Genomic DNA, 24,857 nt, shown 5'->3' with positions numbered 1-24,857 from the left:
GCTGCAGGATCACATCGGTTAGTCTTCTTCCTGCTGGTAATGTAACTGAGATTTGGCAACAACGCAAGGTATGTTTAGCAACTCTGTGATCGACGAGTTACTTCCTGGTGTGCACGGAATTAAGCCTCAAAGTTCACTTGATTTCTCGTGTCATTTCCATTGAATAACCTGAGTTGTTATCGCTTAAGGTGTAACAGAAGATTGTAAATTTACGGTTTTCAGCCCAGAAAAGTCATTGAACCTGGCAATAGCAACTAATCTCGTCCTGTGAATAGCGGTTTACGAGTTCTAGCCACGATTGGCCTCGTAAGAGGAAGGTACAATGTATCCGCTAGCTCTGTGTTGACGTGCTGACCTGCGGAAACGCGACTTTTATGGTTCGCGGTTCCAGCCTTGCTGAAGGTAACATTTTTATCCCTTCTGTGTAAGAGCTGCAAGCAGTCAGATCAAACATCGATAAGCAAATCGTAAGAAAATACTTTCAGTTCATAATACAATGGTGAAAAACTTAAAATGCTGCACTACAGGTAGCGCCTCTTTCCGCTGCTGACAAGCAAATTTTGGGTTTCTAGGAATAACTAACTTTATTTATTAAATGCCACGTTTGCATACCTGTTGAGTATGACAAAGCATACCATTTAAACACAGACCCAATCGAAATGTAAGTGAGTAGTGTTTTACTAATTCGTGCAGATAGGCACGCTTGTGTACAGATACTCAGTAAGGTTATCGTGGGTAGTTTTATTTCATTTCTGACAATACAGTGCACAGTTTTCGTAAGGTTTCTTTTAGTGTTGTTAAAATAATACTAAACATGACAGAGAATTTAATCATCAACGATATATGCGAATTCTCCGATGTTATCTATAAGAGTCTGACAATACACATGCAGTTTATTGACTACATGCATGTAGAAAACTTGTTCTGAGTTCAAGCTGTCAAACAAGGTTTTAAGAAGAATGAAATGCCACTACCAGACGACAGCTAATGCAGAAAATACTTTTCTGACTATATTGGCACGATGCGCTCTCCCCATACATAATACAAAAGCTTCGAGCGCATCTGCTGCCTGGCCGTCTTTTAAACCTGAAAAGAACAAAATGACGCACAAGTTAGCCTTTTTTCCACATGCGACTATTTCGGAATGAGAAGTGAAGAGAGTTATGTTCAAAGTTACATTAAATTGATAACTTCAGCAGACAGCAGAATTGCGTTTTAAAAAAATGTAGTAGCCAATATAATGGAACACGCGACGTCTTATCAACAGTGCGCGACGCTTACCGTTACGCTACTAGCTGTGACGCAGCTACAGCACCTCTGGAAGTGAACAAGACTTCCTCCAGAATTTCGGCATTCCACAGTGCTGCGATATAATGCATATGGCCGGATATAGACTTCTGAGAGATAGTTTCAGCATTTTTCTTTTGCACTTCACGGTGGTTTCAAAAAATAGATAGCGCAATAGAGTAGCTCAAATGGGCAGGAACACTTCCTATTTAAACTTATGCATCCTACACTGTTGGCAGTTCTGTGTAGCTTGCAGTTACGTTATTTTATTTCGGTGATTACAAAATAGTCGAATGTATGCACTGGGTAGCCAAGGCAGCTAGTTCATGGCGATTCGGTCAACCAAGTAAATGAATGTACTGAACATCCTGCAAACGACTACAGGGAGCCTGTGTGTCAGAATTCTCATCTTGTGTGCCGCAACGGTCTTGTGGTAGAGTAATGAGTCGTAGAGGAGAGGGTTTGGTGCTCTGTTGGGCTGATTGCTTCGTATGGTGATGGTCTCGTTTCGATTCCAACTTCTGCCGATGTTTTTTGATAGGGAGAGGCAGATTCTATTCTCTTCTGGCTACGCCAAGTGAAGAATGTATAATGGCATTGTGGTCTGAAAATCACATTCAACATGATATTCCTTCTCTACCAAGTAGACGTTAGGTGGAACCACAATAAAGTAAGGAGTGGCGACATGTAGAAACTCTATCACCAGTAACCTTTCTTATACTAGTTATTTATTTCTACTGACGAAACAATTCCTGTGTATGGTCGCAGGACACTTATTCCGTCTTTTATTTGAGCTTCTGTTTGTCGATAAAATTGGTTCTTAACTTGAAATGTAACTCAGACCGCCCTTAACGCAGAATTTGATCCCTTCGTGACAATACAGCTCGACTACAACTTGTTTGTTCAAAACTGCAGATTCCGCAACATCTCCACATATTGCGCATGAATGAGTTGGAATCGTGACCCAGCACTAAACTTTTCACAACGTATTATCAAGCTCTAGCATGAGAACACCTATCTGCTGGTAGATAATAATTTTAATGCATTTTCATTCGTTGTCAACACTAACGATATCTGACGTTTTTTACTCCCAGTGAGACACAGAACTATTTGCGAGATCACGGTAAGTTCAAGGATGTTATTCCGAGCTGCTGGTGGAGAAAAATTCGGCAAGTGTCGTCTCTGTGTGTAGTCAACACCGATATGATTGGGGTTGGAGTCCCAGTCAGCACTGAACACTTCGTCATATTATTTCTAGTTCAAACATGCTCACATGTCGCTGCTGGTGTAACAAACCCACCAGCAGCGACACGTTAACGTTCCTTTTCTCTAGAATATGACAGCGATAGACACGTGCTGGGGTGGAGCCCTGGGAAGGAAAAATTAATGTTTCGTCTCGTCCTTTCATTCAATACCCCTAGCTACTGCCGAGAAAATCCGATATGTCAAAGTTGATTGTGCTCCGATTAGGTTCTGGGTTAGAATCCCTGTCCAACACAATGCTTTACCTCACTGCATTTCAAGTAAGTTACTTGTGAAGAAGCAGTATTTAAATTCTCTTAGTACGTTAACAGGGACAATTGATGCTGGGTAGGAATTCGCGACCTTTAAAAATGTTTACGTTATGTAATTTAAAGTTGATATTTGTTAACTGATACTGTCTAAAAGCGAGGTATATCACTCTCTTTATGCCTAGCTAGGATATGATTGTTATTTTCCGTCAGTCACGAAATCTTAGTCTGCATGACCTGGGTTTGAATCCCTATGCAAAACGTGTCGGTTCGTCGTGTCATTTGAAGTTCATACATATTCTCAACTAGCTGCTCGTGAATAACGTAAATTTTTAATAACATTTTGTGTTAAATAAAAAGTATGGTATGTTACTTTGAAGAGGAAATCATGAATACGATGAACATACTACGTGCATTACCTATCTGATGTAATGAGATTGCTTACATTTCAGGTATGTCATTTATTGCAGTAAATGTGAGCTTACAAGCCTTAAGGACAGTCTTATGTGTGACGAGGTGTTCCCTGATGTTTGTAGTATCGTGGTATTACTTTACATCCTGAGTTATTGCGGTACAGAGCAGTGTTTTCTAGTGGTGACTTGTTGGAACCATTTTCAATAGTCAAACGACTGTACCAAGGAGTGATTAGAGGACCTGCTAGACAGCTGCGTTATGTAGGTCGCATGGGAATCAAGCGAAATGCAATTCATGTAGTTCGGACACTTTTGAGCACGACTGTACATAAAATCAGAAGTTAAATATCAAATGTTTTCACCATTAGCGAAATGCTGGAACCTTAATTGACGATATAATTGTTTTTGCCTGACTGGGATTCGTGCCCAGCACCTAGCATCGTCGTTTTCTAGCCAGGAACAGACGATAAATAGGTATTGTTGGTTCACCAGTAGCGAGATGGGCGCATGTTTAGCTAGACATCAGGCGACGAAAAGTTCTGTGTTGAATGGAATTCAAACCCTGCACAGGTGGTCATGAAGAAACTTTAACTATCAAATTCTTTTCCAATAATAGCTAGGAATGGCATGTTTGTACTGTCAATGAAGTGATGGAAAATACTCTGTTGGTTAGAATTTGAATCCACAACATGTCGTCGTTGGTGATCACAACGAACACAACGTCAAACCCAAATCCGTTTTCACCAGTAGGATGGGGAGGAATGTTTGAACTTGAAAAGATGTAAGGAAACGTTTAATCTTGTAATGTTGTGATAAAAAGCTCATCATGTGGCTGTGAGTTGAAACGAACACATTACAGCTGACAACGCACGAAGAGACGTTGAAAATGCAACTATTTTTCACCAGTAGTTCGGAGTGCACATGCTAGGGCTTGAAATGAAATAATGAATATTTTGTGCTGGTCAGGATTCGAAACCAGATAGGTGCCTTTCGAGGACGCCTAGAAGAGTTTGCAGTCTTCGAGAACACAGTGAAATTGAATTTATAATCCCAGTCCAGCACCATAATTTTCAACGTCTCAGTTTCAAATAAAGTAAGAGCCTTGTGAACTTACATGGCCATTGGTTCATTAAATGAAATACGTTTTCTAGTTTCCGACGGCTTGCTGGTGACAGTCTTTGCCTTACGGGGTTTCTCCATATGTCACAGCTCTAACGAATGCCCCGTCGGCAACGAAGGGACGTTTTCTTTACTGCGGATATTGAACTACGGAGCTTACTGCATTTGGCGTTACTAGGGGTGAAGGAGAGCTACTTGTGTGTGTTAAAAATCTACGCCTGACGTGAGATGTGAACCTACACGTTTTACACATCAATACAAAATTAATCCACCAGACCACAGAACCCCCCTGCTAGGCACAAAATTATGAATTGCAGATTATTCATTTAGATGTAGATGCAGATGTCAAAGGACGCGTAACAGGAAGGAGGGCAGGATCTGGGAATGGATGGAAGTGCAAAATATAACCGTGAAATGATTGCATAGTATTGCTTACTTAGATGTGTGCCACAGTTCGTTTTATCTTAGCACCGAGAGATAAGGAAGGACTGTTCTCAGAACGAAGAATGGGTCATAGGGAAGGGGAGATCAAAGAATACGGTTTCATAGGTGGTGAGAAGAATGATAGAGAGTAAAGACAGCAGCAATGAAAAGAGAAAATGTCGCGTAATTGGAATCCGCTATATTTGTTTACAAAGTTTTGAGGGCGTGTAATAGAAGTGCACTTGCGGCGAGTGTCAGAGAGAGAGAGAGAGAGAGAGAGAGAGAGAGAGAGAGAGAGAGAGAGAGAGAGAGAGAGAGAGAGTGTGAGAAAGAATAGAAGAGATACTAAAAACGAGTAAACATAAATGTTCAAATGTGTGTGAAATCTTATGGGACTTAACTGCTAAGGTCATCAGTCCCTAATCTTACACACTACTTAACCTAAATTATCCTATGGACAAACATACACACCCATGCCCGATGGAGGTCTCGAACCTCCGCCGGGACCAGCCTCACAGTCCATGAATGCAGCGCCTTGCCGGCCGCGGTGATCTCGTGGTTCTAGGCGCGCAGTCCGGAGCCGTGCGACTGCTACGGTCGCAGGTTCCAATCCTGCCTCGGGCATGGATGTGTGTGATGTCCTTAGGTTAGTTAGGTTTAGGTAGTTCTAAGTTATAGGGGACTAATGACCACAGCAGTTGAGTCCCATAGTGCTCAGCCATTTTTTTTTTTCTGCGCCTGAGACAGCTCGGCTAATCCCGCGCGGCGATTAAATATAATATGAAATCGTTGGCGTATTGTGTGGATGACGGAGGGTGTATTCATGGATGTAGGGGAAGAGAGAGACGTATTTGAAATAACAAAAACTACTGTGACAGAACATCTACGCTGATTAGTTTGTAATTATGTAGACAGGGTATAAATGGAAATCAAAATAGAATACTTAACAAACTGTATATTCAAAAGAAAACCACTTGAATTAAAAGGGCAACTCAAAGGAAAGCCAACCCACATTGTATCTTTTCTGTTGCCACGCGATCTTCCACTAGCTCCCAATGAGGAAAAATGACGAAAAAGAAGACATGCCAAGACATTTTAAGAACTCTAATATTTTATGCAGAATCCTTCATTATTTTGTACTTAAATCATGCGTATTGGCATAGAATGTGTAAGCCGTCGGACGTAACAGCCTGAAGAAGCAATTTCCTCCCAGGCTTCCAGGACGCAGTCCCAAAGAGCGTTCGCAGTAGTTGGTTGGTTTCGTGGCTAGTTCTCTGTTAATGTTCTGGCGACCTCAGCCCACACGTTTTCAATGGGGTTCATATCAGCCGCCCGTGGCGGCAAGTCCATGACGTTGACGCCAATCGTAGAGAGCCGCTGCTGAACAAATGGAGACTTCAGAATGGGAGAATGGTCCTCTTTCAATGTGACGTCCCCTTCTGCGTACAGAATTCGCACTAACGGAAGCATCACATTTTCCAATATGTGGGCATACTGCACGTTGTCCATAATTCCTTCTATCCTGTGAAGAATTCCCTCCCCTCTCGCAGAATTCCAACCCCAGCAGGTAATAGATAGGTGGCCACTTCTTCTCGTCGTGGTTACATATTCGTGCCGATGGCGAGTCCCTTGCGGCATGTAAACGATTCGTGGACCGTCGTTATTGGTGGAAAACACCTTCTCATCAGTGAAAATGACGTTGTCCCACGACGGCCTCAGATGGAGCTCCGCAAATGCTGGCCGGTATAAAACGTTGTCTTCGCTGAGCTCTTGTTTCAGGGCGGATCGTCGTGCATGCAGTCCAGCGTCCCTCGGCCTTCGGCGAATCGTGTCACTGGAGCCGGGGAAGTTGGTCTCCCATCGCAATTGCTTCGCGTTCAGAAAGGGATGTTCTCTGCTCCTAGACACTAGATCCCTGTCTTCCTGCTGTGAGATCACTCTCTTCCTGCCTGAGACAGGAGCCCTGTTGGTGGTGCCTCTTTGAAGGCGGGTCCTCCACCATCTCGTTGCAGTGGTATGTGGTACGCCATACCGTCTGCCAGCTTCTCTGATGGAACATCCTCCTTCCTCAATGAGAGCGACGTCTCTGCCTCAGCCGGCCGGAGTGGCCGAGCGGTTCTAGGCGCTTCAGTCTGGAACCGCGCGACCGCTACGGTCGCAGGTTCGAATCCTGCCTCGGGCATGGATGTGTGTGATGTCCTTAGGTTAGTTAGGTTTAAGTAGTTCTACGTTATAGGGGACTGATGACCTAGGATGTTAAGTCCCATAGTGCTCAGAACCATTTTTTATCTCTACCTCGAATAGACCTCTCCCAGTGAGCCATTACGGTAGACAGCCTGATGCGTATTTCTGCTTGCCGCTCTTACACTGATTCGCGGAGGGGAGGTAAACATATTTACGTCAAACGAAGCGGAAGCGGCAGAGGCATGCGGCGCAGCCGTGCTGGCTCGTCCCGGGCTGTTGGCCCACCAACGCCACCGCCAGCTCGCTGACTTGCGTCTCGCCTCGGCCAGACTGGCTGGCCCGTAGCTCGCGAGCCCCGGCTAGTACAGACCCGAGCCGCATGGCCACGATCAGCCCTTGAAGGATCAAAAGTTACACCTAACCTACCCACGTCTGTAGCACAACTAATGCAGCTACAGCTATTATGCTATAACATGTGTAGACACACCTACAGTTGACGATTTATTCAAATATTTGACGAACAATACTTTCAAAATTACATTCATTTTAAACATAACTACCACAAAATATTTCACCTAGCTAGCAATAGCATGACGCAGGAAACTATACTTTCTTGTAAGCGCTGTGCGTTAGATGTAGCCTTAAGAAAACCTGTAGGCAACCACGGCAAAAAAGCGGAATCTAAAAGCTAACAGGTTTGGCGGCAGCTTCTCCAAATAATAGTATATACTTAGTATATAATACAAGTTTTGTGCACTTTTAACATGTACTCAGTGTCTTTGAAACAATACGTGCTGCACGACGGAAATTACTTTCTGCTGAGGCACTTCATTTACATCTCAATGATACACGACTACTAGAGAACATTGCTCTTTACGGCAGTTAATCCACTTGTAAATTAACATCATGATATCGCAGATATTAGGCAACACGTTACTAGGGATGAGGAAGGCCTTAAGGTTTGCAACTAAACATGCTACTCCTAGCTGATACTGAATATAAAGTTGATTATTAACGTGTCTTAATAACCATGTGTGCGGCGTTCGACTCTGTCAGCATAGACGTTTTCGTCACCTTATTTCAAGTTAAACGTGTGCACATCTCGCTGATGGTGGACCAACATTGGACATTTCTCGTCTGTTCCTGGTTAGACAACGACGGCGGTAGGCGCCGGGTTCGAATCCCGGTCAGGCAATAAAATTTCAGTCGTCATTTAAGGTTCCAACCTCACTACTGGTGACAAACTGTGATATCTACTTATTCAACAATCCGATTAGGTGCTGGGTTCGCTTTCTTGTCACCAGCATTACATGATGGCGTTTCAGTTTTAAACATGTGCATCCTTTATTCCTTGACAATGCAACACTATACAACGTGTTTCGAGGTTAATTACCAAGAAGGTAATTGTCATGTTAGGGTTCCTGCTTTCGTACAAACATTATCGTCATTTACGTTAAAGTTGAGAATTGATAACTGATACTGGTGCAAACGTCAATATTTGACGTCTCTTACTGCCTAGTGACCGAGTCTCGATAAGGCACAAAGCTTTGCTTGGTTAACAATGGCTTTACATTCTGGATTTGCATCCGGATCCAGAACGAAGACGCTGGTCATGTCATTTAAAGTAAAACTTCGTGTACAAGTAACTGTTGATGAGTAATGTGAACAATGATATTACTTGTGATTCGCTGTTAATGTTGGGATTTCCGTAGAGTGGTTGCCGCCGTTAATCACGTTTTCTTTTAACGGCTCAGTATTACGTAAAGTTGATGCGAAACCACTCAACGTTGAACGACCTTCAGCATGTGTTGGGTAAACCTTTTAGACAGCAAAGAACTTGTTTCCAATTGCTATACAACTTTATAAATCCATATACTGTCTCAAATATTTAATTGTGCCTAAGGATCACTGAACGATTTATGTGACAAAAATAGTTGTCAAAATGTCACTTATTGTAATTAAGTTTAGTTTACAAACGTTAAGGACTGTCTGATCTCTTCTGTACTAACGTGGTGTTTTTTTTACATCTGGACCGGTGTTCTCTAGTAGTTTCGCGGTATCCATTGTGCATCTTACAACGACTGTACTGTGGAGGGTTGCGACTATGTGCAACACAGATATGCTATGTTGGTTGTATATATTCAGGTGCAGCCTACACGTTGGAATTCAGGGGTGACACCCTTGTTTTGCTGTCAAGTGTACATGTGCATAGAAATAGTGTTCTGTTACAATAATATCGCTTAATTTCTTTACTTGTTAGTCTGTTAAGCTAGTTTTGCTTTTCCTTCAGATACTCTGTTAACATATTTTAATAAAACAATGTTTTAGTGAATACTGAACAGAGTACTGTGTTACAGTGCATGTTTGTTATCTGTTCGAGCTGTCATAAACAGTCAACAAATTAGAGACTTTTAGGTAGTGAGGTATGTAATGTAAATAAGTGGTCAGTAAAGCGTCATTCAGGTAACTACATTGATGCATGAAGAAACAATGTATCTTGAACGAAGACACGCTCTGTGCTAAGAATGTAAAAATCTTAAGTTTCAAGGCAAATGGACGCTACTAACTGTGAACTGGGAGCTGTACGGCAAATGAGCTGCCAGGTACATGACACTAGTGGTCTCTGGGCCGTATCCTTGGTGAGTTCCACTGATGCCGCGAAAGGCGTCTGGAACATGTAAGCATTACTACGTGAACACCTGAGTGGGCTTTACCCGAACTACCTGGTGGGCTGGTCATTCTGTCGCCGTGATGTGGGAACAGTGGCCGTCTTGCGACATCTCACGTGAACTGCTTTCGGTTCATGTTGCTGCCTCCAGGTGTTTCCTCTGCGTACATGCTCTCATTGGTCTCGTGCTGATGACAAAGGAAAGATTCTATCGTGTCGCAACCACCGACCGACCCCCCTGCGGGTCCAGGGGTAAGAATAAGCCGCGGTATTCCTGTCTGTCGTAAGAGGCGACTAAAAGGAGTCCCAAACGTTTCGGCCTTATGTGATGGTCCCCTGTTGGGTTTGACCTCAGTATCTCAAAATTCTTCCGAAGAGCGAGCCGATTGGGGAAGGGCGCCTTACTTGGTGCATTGTGTCCATCATGCGATCAGACCTTTCGCCAGCTTATTCGTCGTTGCATTGCAGCCCTGCCCGCTCTCCATCTCTTGGGCATGGATACATTCCTGTGTGCATTTTCCACCTTGCGCTGTGCAGTGCCTCTTTCTGCACTTACGGTGACCATGGACCACATGTTACCTAGCATCCAGCATGGTAGCCAGTCCGCTGTGGTGGGGCTGCCATGTACCCTTTTGGTTGCAGCCCTCTAACAACACAGGGATCTCTCTATTGATGCCAGCGCTGTTAGCTCCCCACATATGCCAAGGAGTAGATGCCTATCGTCTTGGGGTATCGGGACTCCCAGCAACGGCCATCCTGCCAGGTGGCCCTTGCTGAGGCTGGGTGGCGCCCGTGGGGAGGGCCCTTGGTCGGAGTAGGTAGAATCAGGGCGGATGACCCGCAATGAAGCGTGGTAAAACGTCTCTCGCTGGTAGCCAGCCGCCAGCAGTCTCTGAGCGTTCTCGGGCTCGTTTTAATGCTCAGAAGTACGACCGGAAAACGTTCCCCTCCCTGGCCACACCGTGGGAGGAGTGTAAGTCGCCGGATGGCAGTAGCAGTTATTCGCCCCGATTCTTAGTTTGTACGAGAGCTGATGGGGAGGCTTTTCTCTCAACAAAGCCTCAGTTCTTCATCGAGCATCTAAGGGAGGTGGGGAGGTGGAGGGCTTGTCCAAAATGTGCTCTGGGTCAGTCCTGATACAAACAGTATCCTCAGCCCAGTCAAGATGGTCACTTGTTTGTGACAAGTTGGAGGTTGTTGGCATTACGATCACACCGCATAAGAGTTTAAGTATGATCCAGGGAGTTAATTACCATAAGGACCTTCTTTTGCAGTCTGATAACGAGCTGCGCGCAAATTTAGAGCGCTGAGATGTAGGTGTACATTTCGTCCGGCGCGTTCATCGGAATCCGAAGGAAAATCAGATTGCTACTGGTGCCTTCATCTTGGTTTTCGTGGGTGATACATTACCGGAGACGGTCAAGGTGATGGTCTACCGATGTGACGTCAAGCCTTATATCCATCCCCCCATGCGGTGCTTTAAGTGCTGGAAGTTCGGCCATATGTCTTCCCGCTGCACTTCCAGCCTCACATGTCGAGATTGCGGACGCCCATCACATCCCAATACTCCATGCTCCATGTGCCCCACCTCCCGTCTGTGTCAACTGCGGAGACCATCATGCAACTTGCTCGCCAGACTGCAAAGTCTTTCAGAAAGCGCGCAAAATCATGGAATATAAGACCCTGGACCGACTGACCTATACTGAGGCCAAAAGGAAATACGACAGACTACATCCTTTGCGAATGACATTTTCTTATGCCACTGCTACAACTACTGTGTTAGCCCCATCAGTTTCGAGACTTCCAGTCGGCTCTATGAGCAATAAAACTCCTGCCTCCTTGCCTGTGGGGGGGGGGGGGGGCTCTATCCACCCGGTAGCTCCTGCACCACCTACCTCAGGAATAACATCCTCTCACCCATCGGTGACGTCTGTCCCCACTTCGGAGAAGCGTCCAACTTCTTTGGCTACTCTCACTTGTAAGGGTTCCCTTGGGTCCCTCTCTTCCCAGGCTTCCACCAGCGGGAAGGATGACGCCAGACAGTGGCATAGCCCCCACCAGCAGCTGGTCGTTGGGCTACGCGATCCTCCTCCGTCCAGGAGACTGAATAGGTGAAGCCTTCCCAGCCGGTGAAACCCTAGATTCAGTGAGAGAAGTCCAAGCGAAAGACCTCTAAGGCCAAAGAACGTGCGCTGGCACCGACACCACCGCACCCTTCTAGCACTGTCTGAGGATGAGGTCGAGGTCCTGGCGTCTGCTGAGGACCTTAATCTCGCCGGTCTCTCAGACGCCATGGATGTCACTCACGCGGGTACTGAAACGGTAGCAGCGAGTGAACACACTGAGTAAATTCATGCCGTTCTCAGCCATGGATATCATCATCCTCCAGTGGAACTGCAGCGGTTTCTTCCACCATCTAGCTGACCTCCGACAACTTATCAGCCTTCACCCTTTCTTCTGCATTGCTCTTCAGGAAACTTGGTTTCCAGCAATGTGAACCCCCTCCCTCATTGGCTATCTGGGTTATTATGAGAACTAGGCAGCTTGTGAAAGGGTGTCTGGTGGCGTTTGCATCTATGTCCTTCACTCTCTGCACAGCGAGTCTATCCCTCTACAAACACCTTTGGGGGCTGTCGCTGTTAGTGTGGACGCCACAGGCTGTTGCCGTCTTCAGTCTTTACCTTCCACCAGATGGTGATGTCGCGCAGCATGTCCTGGCTGCGCTGATAGCCCAATTGTCGCCACCTTTCTTGTTACTGGGCGACTTCAACGCCCATAATCCTCTGTGGGGTGGGTCAGTGGCAACAGTTCGAGGCGCCACCATTGAGCATTTATTGGCACAGCTCTATCTTTCGCTTTTAAATGATGGTGCCTTCGCACACTTCAGTGTAGCGCATGGCACATACTCCACCATCGACCTTTCGATCTGCAGCCCAAGCCTCTTGCCTACTGTACACTGGAGTGTCCATGACGACCTGTGTGGTAGTGACCACTTTCAGATCTTTCTGTCGCTGTCACAGCGTCTCTCTTCTGGGTGCTCTAGCAGATGGGCTATGAATAAGGCTGACTGGGACTTGTTCTCCTCCACTGCCAATATTGACCCTGTTTCTCATGAAGCTATTGATACGGTGGTTCACTCAGTCACCACCAGCATCGTTAATGTCGCAGAATCTGCCATTCTCCGTTCTTCTGGGTCCCCTCGTCAGGTGACTGTGCCTTAGTGGTCGCCTGAGATCGCTGAAGCGATTAAATATCGGCGGCGGACGCTCCAGCGTCACAAGCGACATCCCTCCATAGAATACCTCATCGCCTTCAAACGAGTGCGTGTGCGAGCCCGCCGCCTTCTCCACCAATACAAGCAGGAGTGCTGGGAGCGGTATGTGTCCACCATTGGCCTCCATGTCACTCCATCGCAGGTCTGGGCCAAGATCCGACGCCTCTATGGCTATCGGGCCCCTGTGCTCTCACTTAATGGAGCAATTTGTACTGATTCCGACGTAATTGCCGACCGCTTGGCAGAGCATTTTGCTCTGAGTTCCATTTCTTCGAATTACCTACTGGCCTTCCGCTCCATTAAAGAATGGATGGAACGTTAGAGCCTTTCATTTCGCACCCATCATCCTGAGTCCTACAATGTTCCATTCAGTGAGTGGGAATTTCACAGTGCCCTCGCCGCTTGCCCAGTACCGCTCCTGGGCCAGATCGCATCCACTGTCAGATGCTGAAACACCTTTCAGTGGATTGCCGGCGACGCCTCCTCGACCTTCACGACCGTATTTGGGTCGAGGGTGAGTTTCCGTCGCAATGGCGGGAAAGTATAGTTATCCCCATTTTGAAACCTGGCAAGCACCCTTTGGAGGTGGACAGCTGCCGTCCCATTAGCCTCATCAACGTTCTTTGCAAGTTGCTTGAACGGATGGCGGTTGAATTGGGTACTGGAGTCTCGGGGCCTTCTGGCTCCGTCTCAGGGCGGCTTCCGTAAAGGCCGCTTCGCCGCAGACAATCTAGTGAGCCTGCAGTCAATCGTCCGTACTGCCTTTGCCCGCCGTCAGCACCTGGTCGCTGTCTTTTTCGACATGTGGAAGGTGTACGATACGACATGGCGTCATCACATCCTTTCTACGCTTCATGGATGGGGTCTTCGGGGTCCATTGCAGATTTTCATCCGAAATTTTCTGTCGCATTGAACCTTCCACGTGCAAGTCGCTGCCTCACATAGCTCCTACCGAGTCCAGGAGAACGGGGTACCACGGCCTGTTTTTAATTGCAATAAACGGGCTCAATACAGCGGTGGGAAATTGTCTCCGCTTCCCTGTATGCTGACGACTTCTGCCTCTACTACAGCTCTATTGGCATTGCAGCTGCTGAACGACAGCTACAGGGCTCTATCCCCAAGGCGCAGTCTTGGGCTGTAGCGCATGGTTTCCTGTTTTCCGCTGCCAAGACCTGCGTTATGCATTACTGCCGGCGCCGAACAGTCCACCCTGAGCCGCGGCTTTATCTTGCCGGAGAACTTCTTGCTGTGGTGGAGACACAGTTTTTTGGGAGTTGTTTTTGATGCCCGGTTGACTTGGCTGCCTCATATTCGGCAGCTTGAACAGATGTTGGCGGCATCTAAATGCTCTGCGATGCTTGAGCCACACCAGCTGGGGCGTCAACCAGTCTACCGTCTTCCGGCTCTACCAGGCATTAATCCAGTCCTGTCTGGATTATGGGAGTCTGGCTTATGGTTCAGCATCCCCATCTGCGTTGTGGGTGCTGGACCCAATACTACAGTGGGATACGACTTGCCACTGGTGCCTTCCGGACCAGCCCTGTGGACAGCATACTTGTGGAGGCAGGTGTCCCTCCACTGCGCTTGTGGAGCATACATTTACTGGCCGCTTATGCTGCCCATGTTTTTAGTTTGCCCGGGCATCCAAATTGTCGTCTTGTGTTCCCGCAATCGGTCGTCCATCTGCCAGAACGGCGGCCCTGGTCGGGTTGTACGTTCGCGGTCCGTATCAAAGAGCTTCTCTCCGGGCTTGGGGTCTTCCCTGTTCCACCTCCTTTCTGGGCTCCTTTGCGTACACCCCCATGGTGTGTTCCTTGCCCTTGCCCTTGCCTTCGGCTCGACTTGGCACTGGGCCCGTAGGACTCAGTCCCTCCGAAGGCCCTCCGCCGCCGCTGTTATTTCATCCTGGCCACGTATCAGTCGATGGTTGCGCTAACTCCAGGGGACCATTCCAAACAATGTTCATTGCCGGCTGGATGTAGCGTTTACGCTGCTGAGCTGGTCGCCATCTTTCGTGCCCTAGAGTATATCCACTGCTGCTCAGGTGAGTCCTTTGTGATCTGTAGTGATTCCCTGAGCGGTTTACGAGCTCTCGATCAGTGTTTCCCTCGTTCTCGTCTGGTGATGGCTATCCAGGAGTCATTGCATACTGTTGCCCATTGGGGCCGCTCTGTGGTCTTTGTGTGGACCCCTGACAATGAAAGGCGAAAGAGGCCACAAGTAAACCCTCTCGGGAGATTGGCCTCCCGGAGCTTGATTTGCGAGCAGTCATCCGCCGCAAGGTTTTTGTGCTTTGGGACGCTGAACGGCGCGCTCTGACCATACGCAATAAACTCCGTGTTATAAAGGAGACGACGATTGTGTGGCGGTCATCCATGCGAGCCAACCGCAGGGACTCAGTCGTCCTTCGTCGGCTCCGCAGTGCCCACAACCGAGTGACAGTTATTTACTGTATCGTGAGGACCCGCTTCTTTGTCGTTGTGGGGCGGTCTTGACGGTGGTCCACATTCTGTTGTAGAGTACCCTTTTAACTGTGCTCAGGCAGATGTTTGCGCTGCTGATACGCTCCCTGCCATTTTAATAGATGACGCCGCCATAGCAGGCTTAGTTTTGCGTTTTATTCGGGCAGGGGGCATTTATCATTTGCTCTAAGTGTTTATTTTTATTTAGAGTTGATTCTGGCCTTTGGCCTACGGTTTTAGACTCCGTTTTTAATACGTTTCTCGGTGGTTGGCTTTTCCTTTCCTTCTCTCTCTCTCTCTCTCTCTCTCTCTCTCTCTCTCTCTCTCTCTCTCTCTCTCTCTCTCTGGTCGGCCACCCACCGTCACACTATGTGTGCTTTTAATTTGTTTTGTCTGGTCTTTCTCTGTTTCTCGTGCATGTGTTGTCTAACATCTTTTCCATTTTTCGTTTTTGCTCTGTGTTGGTGTTTTCAAGTCTTGGAACAAGGGACCAATGGCCGTAGCAGTCTGGTCCCTTTAATCCCCCCAAACCAAACAATCCTCTTCTCCCCAATTCTGTTCAATACCTCCTCATTAGTTATGTGATCTACCAATCTAATCTTCAGCAATCTTCTGTTGCACCACATTTCGAAATCTTCCATTCTCTTCTTGTCTAAACTATTTATCATCTACGTTTCATTTCCATACGTGGCTACACTCCATACAAATACTTTCAGAAATGACATGCTGGTACTTAAATCTATACTCGATGTTAACAAATTTCTCTTCTTCAGAAACGCTTTCCTTGCCATTGCCAGTCTACATTTTATATCCTCTCTACATCGACCATCATCAGTTATTTTGCTCCCCACATAGCGAAGCTCATTTACTACTTTAAGTGTCTCGTTCCCTAATCTAATTCTCTCAGCATCACCCGATTTAATTCTACTACATTCCATTATCCTCGTTTTGCTTTTGTTGATGTTCATCTTATATCCTCCTTTCAAGACACTGTCCATTCCGTTCAGCTGCTCTTCCAGGTCCTTTGCTGTCTGACATAATTACAATGTCATCGGCGAACCTCAAAGTTTTCATTTCTTCTCCATGGATTTTAAAATAAACTCCGAATTTTTCTTTTGTTTTCTTTACTGCTTGCTCAATATACGGATTGAATAACATCGGGGAGAGACTACAACCCTGTCTCACTCCCTTCCCAACCACTGCTTCCCTTTCATGTCCCTCGACTCCCAACTGCCATCTGGTTTCTGTAAAAATTGTAAATAGCCTTTCGCTCCCTGTATTTTACCCATACCACCTTCAGAATTTGAAAGAGTATTCCAGTCAACATTGTCAAAAGCTTTCTGTAAGTAATGCTAGAAACGTAGGTTTATCTTTCCTTAAGTTATTTTCTAAGATAAGTCGCAGGGTCAGTATTACTTCACGTATTCCGACATTTCTATGGAATCCAAACTGATCTTCCCCGAGGTCGGTTTCTACCAGTTTTTCCATTCGTCTGTAAAGAATTCGTGTTAGTATTTTGCAGCCGTGGCTTATTAAACTGATAGTTCAATAATGAACTGTAACGAACACAAATGTTTGCTGGGCAAACAGCTGGCAACCACTGTGTAAAGCTCAAAGCATTTCACAGAGCAGGTAATCTTTGTAATGTTGTATAAAAATGTCCAAACAATTGTGTAGAGTTCATTTATCGTTAGCGTCCAACCTGCTGCCATAGCCAGGAATTATGTAAAATATTGCCATTGATCTTTACTGGTTGAACTACTAGATTTATTACTTTTTCTGAATATTTCCCTTTGAAAAACTTTTGGTCTCGGTGATACCGTTGTGTTGTGAACTGACTCGAACACACACATTTAGCTACATAACTAATGATCAGTGAAGTTTGCGCAGCTAGTAGTTGTAAATTTTGTAATGTTTCTTTGAAAAAATAAAGTTTGAGACAATGTAGCATCCACTCCACCATGAACTTCGATATGAGTGTACTGTATCTAGCACCAGCTAGATACAATAAATAATAGGCCGCAGATAGTGATAAGGATTCAGTTTTTATTGTTGCTAGCTTTCAGATGTTTCCGATGCTAATCTAAATTTTTCAGTTCTATAGAGCACAGAGTTAATGTAATCTCTCTCCTGTTTTTGCCGTCATAGGGTATAGACGTGCCTACATGGTAGTCCATGCGTATATGCAGTAATATTTTCATAGTATATTTTAATCGGCAGCGAATAATGGCTTCTGTATAATAACTTTTTTCACTATGGAAGAGAAATCTTTGATTAAAATGAAAAGGTAAATCTCAACGCCATGGTCTGTCCACTGCAACCTCTATTCAGCGTCCTTCACAAGACACTTTCGTATTTAATGTTGCACATTCCTACAAAGAATAAATAATGCACTTGTGATAAGTCTGTGCCGATTCTAGGCACACGGCCAAAATATTTAATTATATATGTAAGTGTGTCTGTGAATTCCTAAGGGACCAAACTGCTGAGGTCTTCGGTCTGTCGACTTACTCTGCTTAAACTAACTTACGCTAAGAATAGCACGCACGCACCCATACCCGAGGGAGGACTCGAACCTCCGGCGGGGAGGGGCCGCGCAATCCGTCACATGGCCCCTCAAACCGCGCGGCCACTCTAGCGTCTATATATAAGTATCCATAAGCAGTGAGTATACACGTAAATAAGATACTAGAGCCGTTTCCACACACTCGTCTAGGCGAATGCTGGGCTGCTTAACCATTCAAAGAATATTAACTCATGATAAAATATTTTTAGCGAAAGAAACACATCCAGAAAGTGACAGTATTTGCTTAATACGCAAGTGATAAAGTTGCTGATCAATTAAAAGAAATATTATCCTATATGCTATCTGTTCACATCACCTCAGCATTTACCAAAAGAGAATTACGGGTAAGGGGTGAAAATTGGCAGGAAGAAAGAGCTTCAATAAACTTAAATTATAAACGTAGTTTGTTCATTTTAATGATGAAATTGTTACCAATCGTAATTTTTGATGTAAGGTATAAAAAAATCATGCTTGTTAAGACAAATTGCCATTTGTACCCTAACACTGCCAAGCAGACTCTTCCATTGTATTATTTTAGACTGTTCAAAAAACTGTTATGCACTGTTTTGTAAAAAATCTTTTTTTTTTTGTAGTAAAGATCGTAAAGTGATTTCCATGAAATGTTCTCAGATGAAATTGTGACAGCCTCGTCACACTGTGTCTGATCTCCATCAGTTTTGGCGAGGTGAAAGTGGTTAGATTAGAATATGTATGTGAAGAACGTTAGATTTTAACCGTAAAGTGTCCGATGGCTCCTGTGACACCTCTGCCTGGCGACGAGTATTGCACTGAGGCGTTCACTGTTACAAAGATAACAAATGTATGTAAATGAGCTATAATTGTTTCACGAAAGCAGCATGGCGAATGCTCTACAGTTCCTTCATTTTTTGGAATTATTAGGAAAGTTTTACGATATTAATTAAAAAACGCTTTAACTTTGTGAGGCCATTTTCCTTCTCTCACCGTAGATCAGCGTCAAAATGGGCCGCCATCTTTCAAGCTAACACGCTGTAATTGGTGTTTCACATGTTTATGCACTGACGCGCCGAAGAAACTTGTAGAGACATCTGTATTCAAACAGAGATATGAAAACAGGCAGAATATTGCGACGTGGTAGGCAACACCTATAGAAGAAAAGTGTATGGTGCAGTTGTTAGATCGGTTACTGCTACAACAATGGCAGGTTATCGAGATTCAAGTGAGTTTGAACGTGGTGTTAGTGTCGGCGCACGAGCGATGGGACACAGCGTCTCCAAGGTAACGACGAATCGGGGATTTTCCCGTACGATCATTTAACAAGTGTACAGTGAATATCAGAAATCTGGTAAAACATCAAATCTCCATCGCTGTAGCCAGAAAAAATCCCGCAAAACGTTACCAACGACGACTGAACAGAATTGTTGACGTGACAGGAGCGCAACCCTTGCGCAAACTGCTGCAGATTTCAATGCTGGGCCATCAACAAGTGTCAGCGTGCGAACCATTCGACGAAACATCATCGATATGGGCTTTCGGAGCCAAGGCCCACTCGTGTACCCTTGATGAGTGCACGACACAGAGCTTTACGCCTCGCCTGGGACCATCAATACGGGACTGTTAATGATTGGAAACATGTTGCCTGGTAGGACGAGGCTGTTTAAAATTGCATCGAACGGATGGGCGTGTACGGGTATGGAGACAACCTCATGAATCCATGGACCCTGCTTGTCAGCAGGGGGCTGTTGAAGCTGATGGAGGCTCTGTAATGGTGTGGGGCGTGTGCAGTTGGAGTGATATGGTACCCCTGATACATCTAGATACTACTCAGACAGGTGACACATACGTAAGCATCCTGTCTGATCACTTGCGTCCATTCATGTGTATTGTGCATTCCGACAGACTTGGGGAATTTCAGCAGAACAATGCGAAACTCCCATGTCCAGATTTGCTACAGAGTGGCTCCAGGAACACTTCCTAGTTTCAACACTTCCGCTCCTCACCAAACTCCACAGAAACGAAAAAGATTGAGCACATCTGGGATGCCTTGCAACGTACTGTTCAGAAGAGATCTCCGCTGCCTCGTACTCTTATAGATTTGTGTACAACCCTGCAGAATTCATGGTGACAATTCCCTTCAACACTACTTGAGACATTAGTCTAGTCGATGCCACGTCGTGTTGCGGCACTTCTGCGTGTTAGCGGGGCCCCTACACGATTTTCGGCATGTGTACCAGTTTCTTTGGCTCTTCAGTGTGCATGTCTTACGAAAATGTGTACTTCAATTATACATATGACAATAAGGACCTATCCAATGCACGTTGTTTAGAGTGTGGGTTGTAATGATACAGTGGTAAGACATACCACTGAGGTTATGAGCACATAATCGTTAATGTACATGGTGAAAGTAAAAGTTTCTGTATGATGCATTAATGAAATTTGTGTGAATAAGTAAGTATTATTTAATTAATGAAAGGCAGATTTGTGATTTCACAGAAGGTCATTTAGAATAAATACGATGAAATTAATTTCAATACTGGCATCATATTCAGATAATCAGACTATATTACTGGAAACTTAGGTGCTCTTTAAGTACATACCGAGTGGATTTGACAAAACAAGACTTTTTGGCAGTATTATCCCAGATTGAGTGCTGCTTGTAGTAAAGGGGCCGGCTGGGGTGGACGAGCGGTTCTAGGCGCTACAGTCTGGAACCGCGCGACTGCTTCCGTCGCAGGTTCGAATCCTGCCTCGGGCATGGATGTGTGTGATGTCCTTAGGTTAGTTAGGTTTAAGTAGTTCTAAGTTCTAGAGGACTGATGACCTCAGACGTTAAGTCCCATAGTGCTCAGAGCCATTTGAACCATTTTTTTTTTTGTAGTAAAGGGAAAAAAAACTAGTGTCCTTTAGTGCACGTGTATAAAGTATAGCTCCCAAACTGGCATGGAATAAATTTATTATTTCGTAGTATTTGAGGTGCAAGAGGAAAAACATTAGTTTTATATTAGTCTTTAGGGCATTGTAAGTAACATCCAAAACATCACACAAAAACTTTGAAACTGTGTTTTTCAGATAGTGGTATGGACTATTTATTGGAAAGACGTCATATAGCGAAATTTTACTTCATTTCACTTGAGTCAGAACTGCATCTTCGATGTATCGGATTTTTTTTAACATAGCGAGAATCAAATCTCTGAAGATACTTGAAAATAGCTTCGTTAACTCAGTGTTTCACGTATTGGGCTTCAGTTATATTCTACATATTGGAGGTGACTGGTGATGACTTTGAAAAGCAAGATTATGAACACTCCGTTTTTTAAAACTTATTTGAAGTTTTGCAGACAACACTAAAGCCTCACTGACTTCCACTCAGCACACACATGAAAGATACAGTTCAGAATAAGATACTCTGAACACCTAAAGCACTGAAAAGTGTAAACAAATGCATACACCCCATTTGTAAACAATTTCATGTAACAGAATCACCATCTTACTAACACAGGTGGACATTAGTTGTCTACAAATTATTATTACATCATACCGTCGTTTCTACCACAATCCAAACTGGTCCACCGTAGTAGCTTCAAGCATAAGATACGTCGGTCTTGTCACCTAAAAGAATTATTTTTATATTTTATATGCGCTTACAGCGACAGCTACCACCACCTGATGTCGAGCAGTTGCATTGAGGAAATATTGTGCGAGTTACACAATATTATCCGGCGGCAAACCCGAGAAGCGTATTTGCAACGGATCCGTCGGGAAAGCATGAAAAGTCACATTTTTGTAATCTTTGCCTAGAATTTCGGATAAAAATTTTGCCTTCTTATGGTTTCCAATAAACCTGCGATTTCAGTCCACAGATTCCGAACTATGTCCGGATTATAATGTTTTAATCCTCAGGATGCCACAAACTCCTCTAAGCTAATAAATTTCTCACAGTCCATGTTTCGTGTCGTGTCGGCTGATATGACGTAACAAAAATAATTTGAATTTCACCTATTGTCGTCCTAAATCTGTACGTCTGGACGATAATATCGGCTACAGCGCACACGTAGAGGCGTACTGATTTGAAAATATCGGCCGATGTCGTTCGGCGGCGGAGTCCACCGATAACAGTGCCACTATTACCGCAGCTTTAGTCGGACGTCTCATGTTGTTACTCGGGCATCTCCGTCCACAGTGTTTCAATGTGCACCGACTCAATGAGCAGTCTGCACACCGATGCTACTCTCGTCACCCTCTGGTCTCTGTCAATGACCTGCTCTCTATTCTTGGTAGTGCCTCCTGCTGAGTTGTCTTTCTCTGGGCCCCAAATCATTTGGGCATCCCAGGGAATGAACTGGCTGTCCGTTTCGCTAGGGAGGCAGTTACTTCCCCCCCCCCCCCCCCCCCCCCCACACACACACACACACACACACACACTACCCCAGCCCCAAATCACATTTCGTGATTCCAGATGCAGATATGCGGATTCACATCAAATCACTCTTTGCCCAAAAATGAAACGACAGCTGGTGCGAAACTTTTGAGTAATGAACTCCGCACAATCAAGGAGATTACTACAGTTTGGCGCTCTTCCTTTCGCTCCTCTTGGAAGGAGTCCATTGTCTTACGCTGTCGATGCATCGGTCATACTAGGCTCATCCATTTTTTCTCTGGCGTAACGAGCCACCCCCAAAATGTGGTTGTGGAGCTAGACTGATAGTATCCCATATGTTGGAGTGTCCCCTTCTTTTGGTCCTTCATACTAATTATGTCCTTCCGAATTCCTTGTCTTTAATATTAGTGGACAATTCTGATGGCTGACGTGCTCCTCAGTTTCCTTCGTGAAAGTGGTTATTTTCAGTTATAAGGTTTTGCTTTACTCCTGGAGCAGGGTCAAGGTGGTTGTGCTCGGGAACTCATCTTTTGTGCGTCCGGGACCCATGACCGCTCTTTTGTCTCGTTGTTCCAGTTTTTAGATTTGACATACCCTTTTATGCCTTCTACTGTGTTTTTTAGCTTCCTTACATAATAATGTTACCCCTATGACTGGATCCGCCCACTTTTTCATGGATGCCTCTATCTTACACATGTAACTGTTGAATTGTGGGACTGATGACCACGCTGTTTAGTTTCATAACCCAATCAGTTAGTTAATCTAGTCTGTAGTCTGACATGAAATAAAACCACTCAAATCCCGAGAGTAAGAGAAACGCCTGTACAACTCATTTGGGCCCAGGATTAGTTTCATTCCGTTGTTTCACTTGACTGAGAAAAGAGAGCTGGCCAGTCGATTGTTAGTGCTACAGTTGTCCGTTGGTGGAAGCCACTGTTGAATGCCAGCGCCGGTTTCCAGGACGGGGACTGTCGATAATAGGCCAGTCTTCACTTAATTCTGCTAGAATTGTGGTGTCCTGGCCCAACCTCGCTGTTTCCAAACGTGAGTGGTTTCAACGCGATGGCTGGTTTTCCGTAGCAGTTTTTGGAAAAGAAACTTCTTAGAGGTTCGGCAAGAAGCAGCACCTTATAGAAAGTTCTGAGTGTTAGCAGGAAATAGCCTCTGAATGGACTTCATTCTGTCGTAGAGGCTGATTGGCTGAAAGGTCTGAATATTAAAATAATTTTCTGGGGCGTGTTTGGAGCTCACCCAATCGGAAGTCAGCAGGTAAGCCTCGCAAGGATAGGACGCGAATCATAGGCCTGTGGGGCAGAGCTGATATTCTAAAAGCAAAAGTATTGAGTATATGAAGTCAGGAGTGAGAGATCTTTGAGTGATAAAGTTGTTCCTAGTTTAGTGAGAAAGGGAGTGACGTAATTAGCGAGCATTTGCTAGGTAGAGATAGTATTTGATGACAATGAGTATGATTTGGCGAGGTTTTGTACAAGACAAATTCCATTTGTTCCAGTTGGAACTTCCCATGTTAGTGTGCGTGTTGTTTTCGTTTCTAATTTTCCAATCCAGTGGTTAGATTTCGGCAGTAGTGTTGATACTGTTATAGCTAATTATTTCGTGTGGCTCAATGGCCTGATGACTTCTTTCAGTTTGACACCACTTTCGAAAACATCAACGTGGCTGCTGAATTCTTGCAACAAATGTCGGTTATAGTGAAACAAAAAATAATTATACAGTTCACATATATGCGCTGACAAAACTTTGAGTACCCTTGGTGTGGTTTGCGGATTACAGATGTAGATCTATTTGATAGAAGTACTGAATCTGTGTAACTTGGACTTTTTGGGTGCATCTGTACAGATGGAGGGAGTGAAGTGGGCAGGGATGCAGTTCAGCAGCGGAACACACCAGCGAGCGACACTGCCAGAGAGGAGATGCTGTTGGAAGTTGGGAGGCAGTTGGAGGAGATGCGGCTCAAAGTGCGGGGCGAGTGGAAGCGTCTGGAGGTGGACATCTCGGCGCAGCTGGAGCTGGACCCGTGGTGCCCGCTGCAGCCGGATGTGTTCATAGGCCTGCTCAAGAACCAGAACAAAGGGCCTGCGGGGGCAGTACGCCCGCGGGACGCCTAACGCCACAGCCAGAGCCAAGGACGTCATGTGCCACCACTGCACTGCGGGAGGCATGCTGTTATTTTGGGTTTCTCCACTAGCTTCGCCAAAGAAACAAAAATAGTGTAACTGGTATAAATGGCACTCGATAAAATGTTCATAAAATTGTGATTGTGTTGGTTCGATTAAAACTTCCTTAAGAATTAATACTTCACTTCCTGGAAGTAATTTCCTACAACCAGTACTAGAAATGTCACAACATACCGTCTCCTCGCTTTGTTTTCGAGTAGAGCACTGTACACGCATACTCCATTGTTGGGCAACGTCGGTAGCAAATGTTAATTGTCGCCGATGAAACTCGATTCTTCCAGTATTAGCAGCCTGCTGACAGCCTCCAAGATCATGCCATGAAAGATGACAACTTTTTATTTCCCATCAGAGAACAGTGTTGCCACGTATTAAGTTTACAGTGAAAAACAAAACTGTAA

At 45.1% G+C, this 24,857-nt stretch overlaps 1 protein-coding gene across 1 annotated transcript in view; it reads left to right on the top strand.

Annotated features, from left to right (window-relative positions):
- LOC126336498 (uncharacterized) overlaps positions 1-24,576 on the top strand; it is an 89,587-nt gene extending 65,011 nt beyond the window's left edge. Inside the window, exon 3 of the mRNA XM_050000246.1 lies at positions 24,122-24,576. Within this exon, the coding sequence (XP_049856203.1) occupies positions 24,122-24,390 (269 nt within the window). The 3' untranslated portion in view covers positions 24,391-24,576. The remainder of the gene's footprint in view (positions 1-24,121) is intronic.
- Positions 24,577-24,857: the final 281 nt, after the last annotated feature.

Source organism: Schistocerca gregaria, chromosome 2 (assembly GCF_023897955.1).
Source record: "Schistocerca gregaria isolate iqSchGreg1 chromosome 2, iqSchGreg1.2, whole genome shotgun sequence".
NCBI classification, from domain to species: Eukaryota; Metazoa; Arthropoda; class Insecta; order Orthoptera; family Acrididae; genus Schistocerca; species Schistocerca gregaria.
The sequence above is the reverse complement of the archived record's forward strand: the minus strand, read 5'-3'. Positions and strand labels throughout refer to the sequence as shown.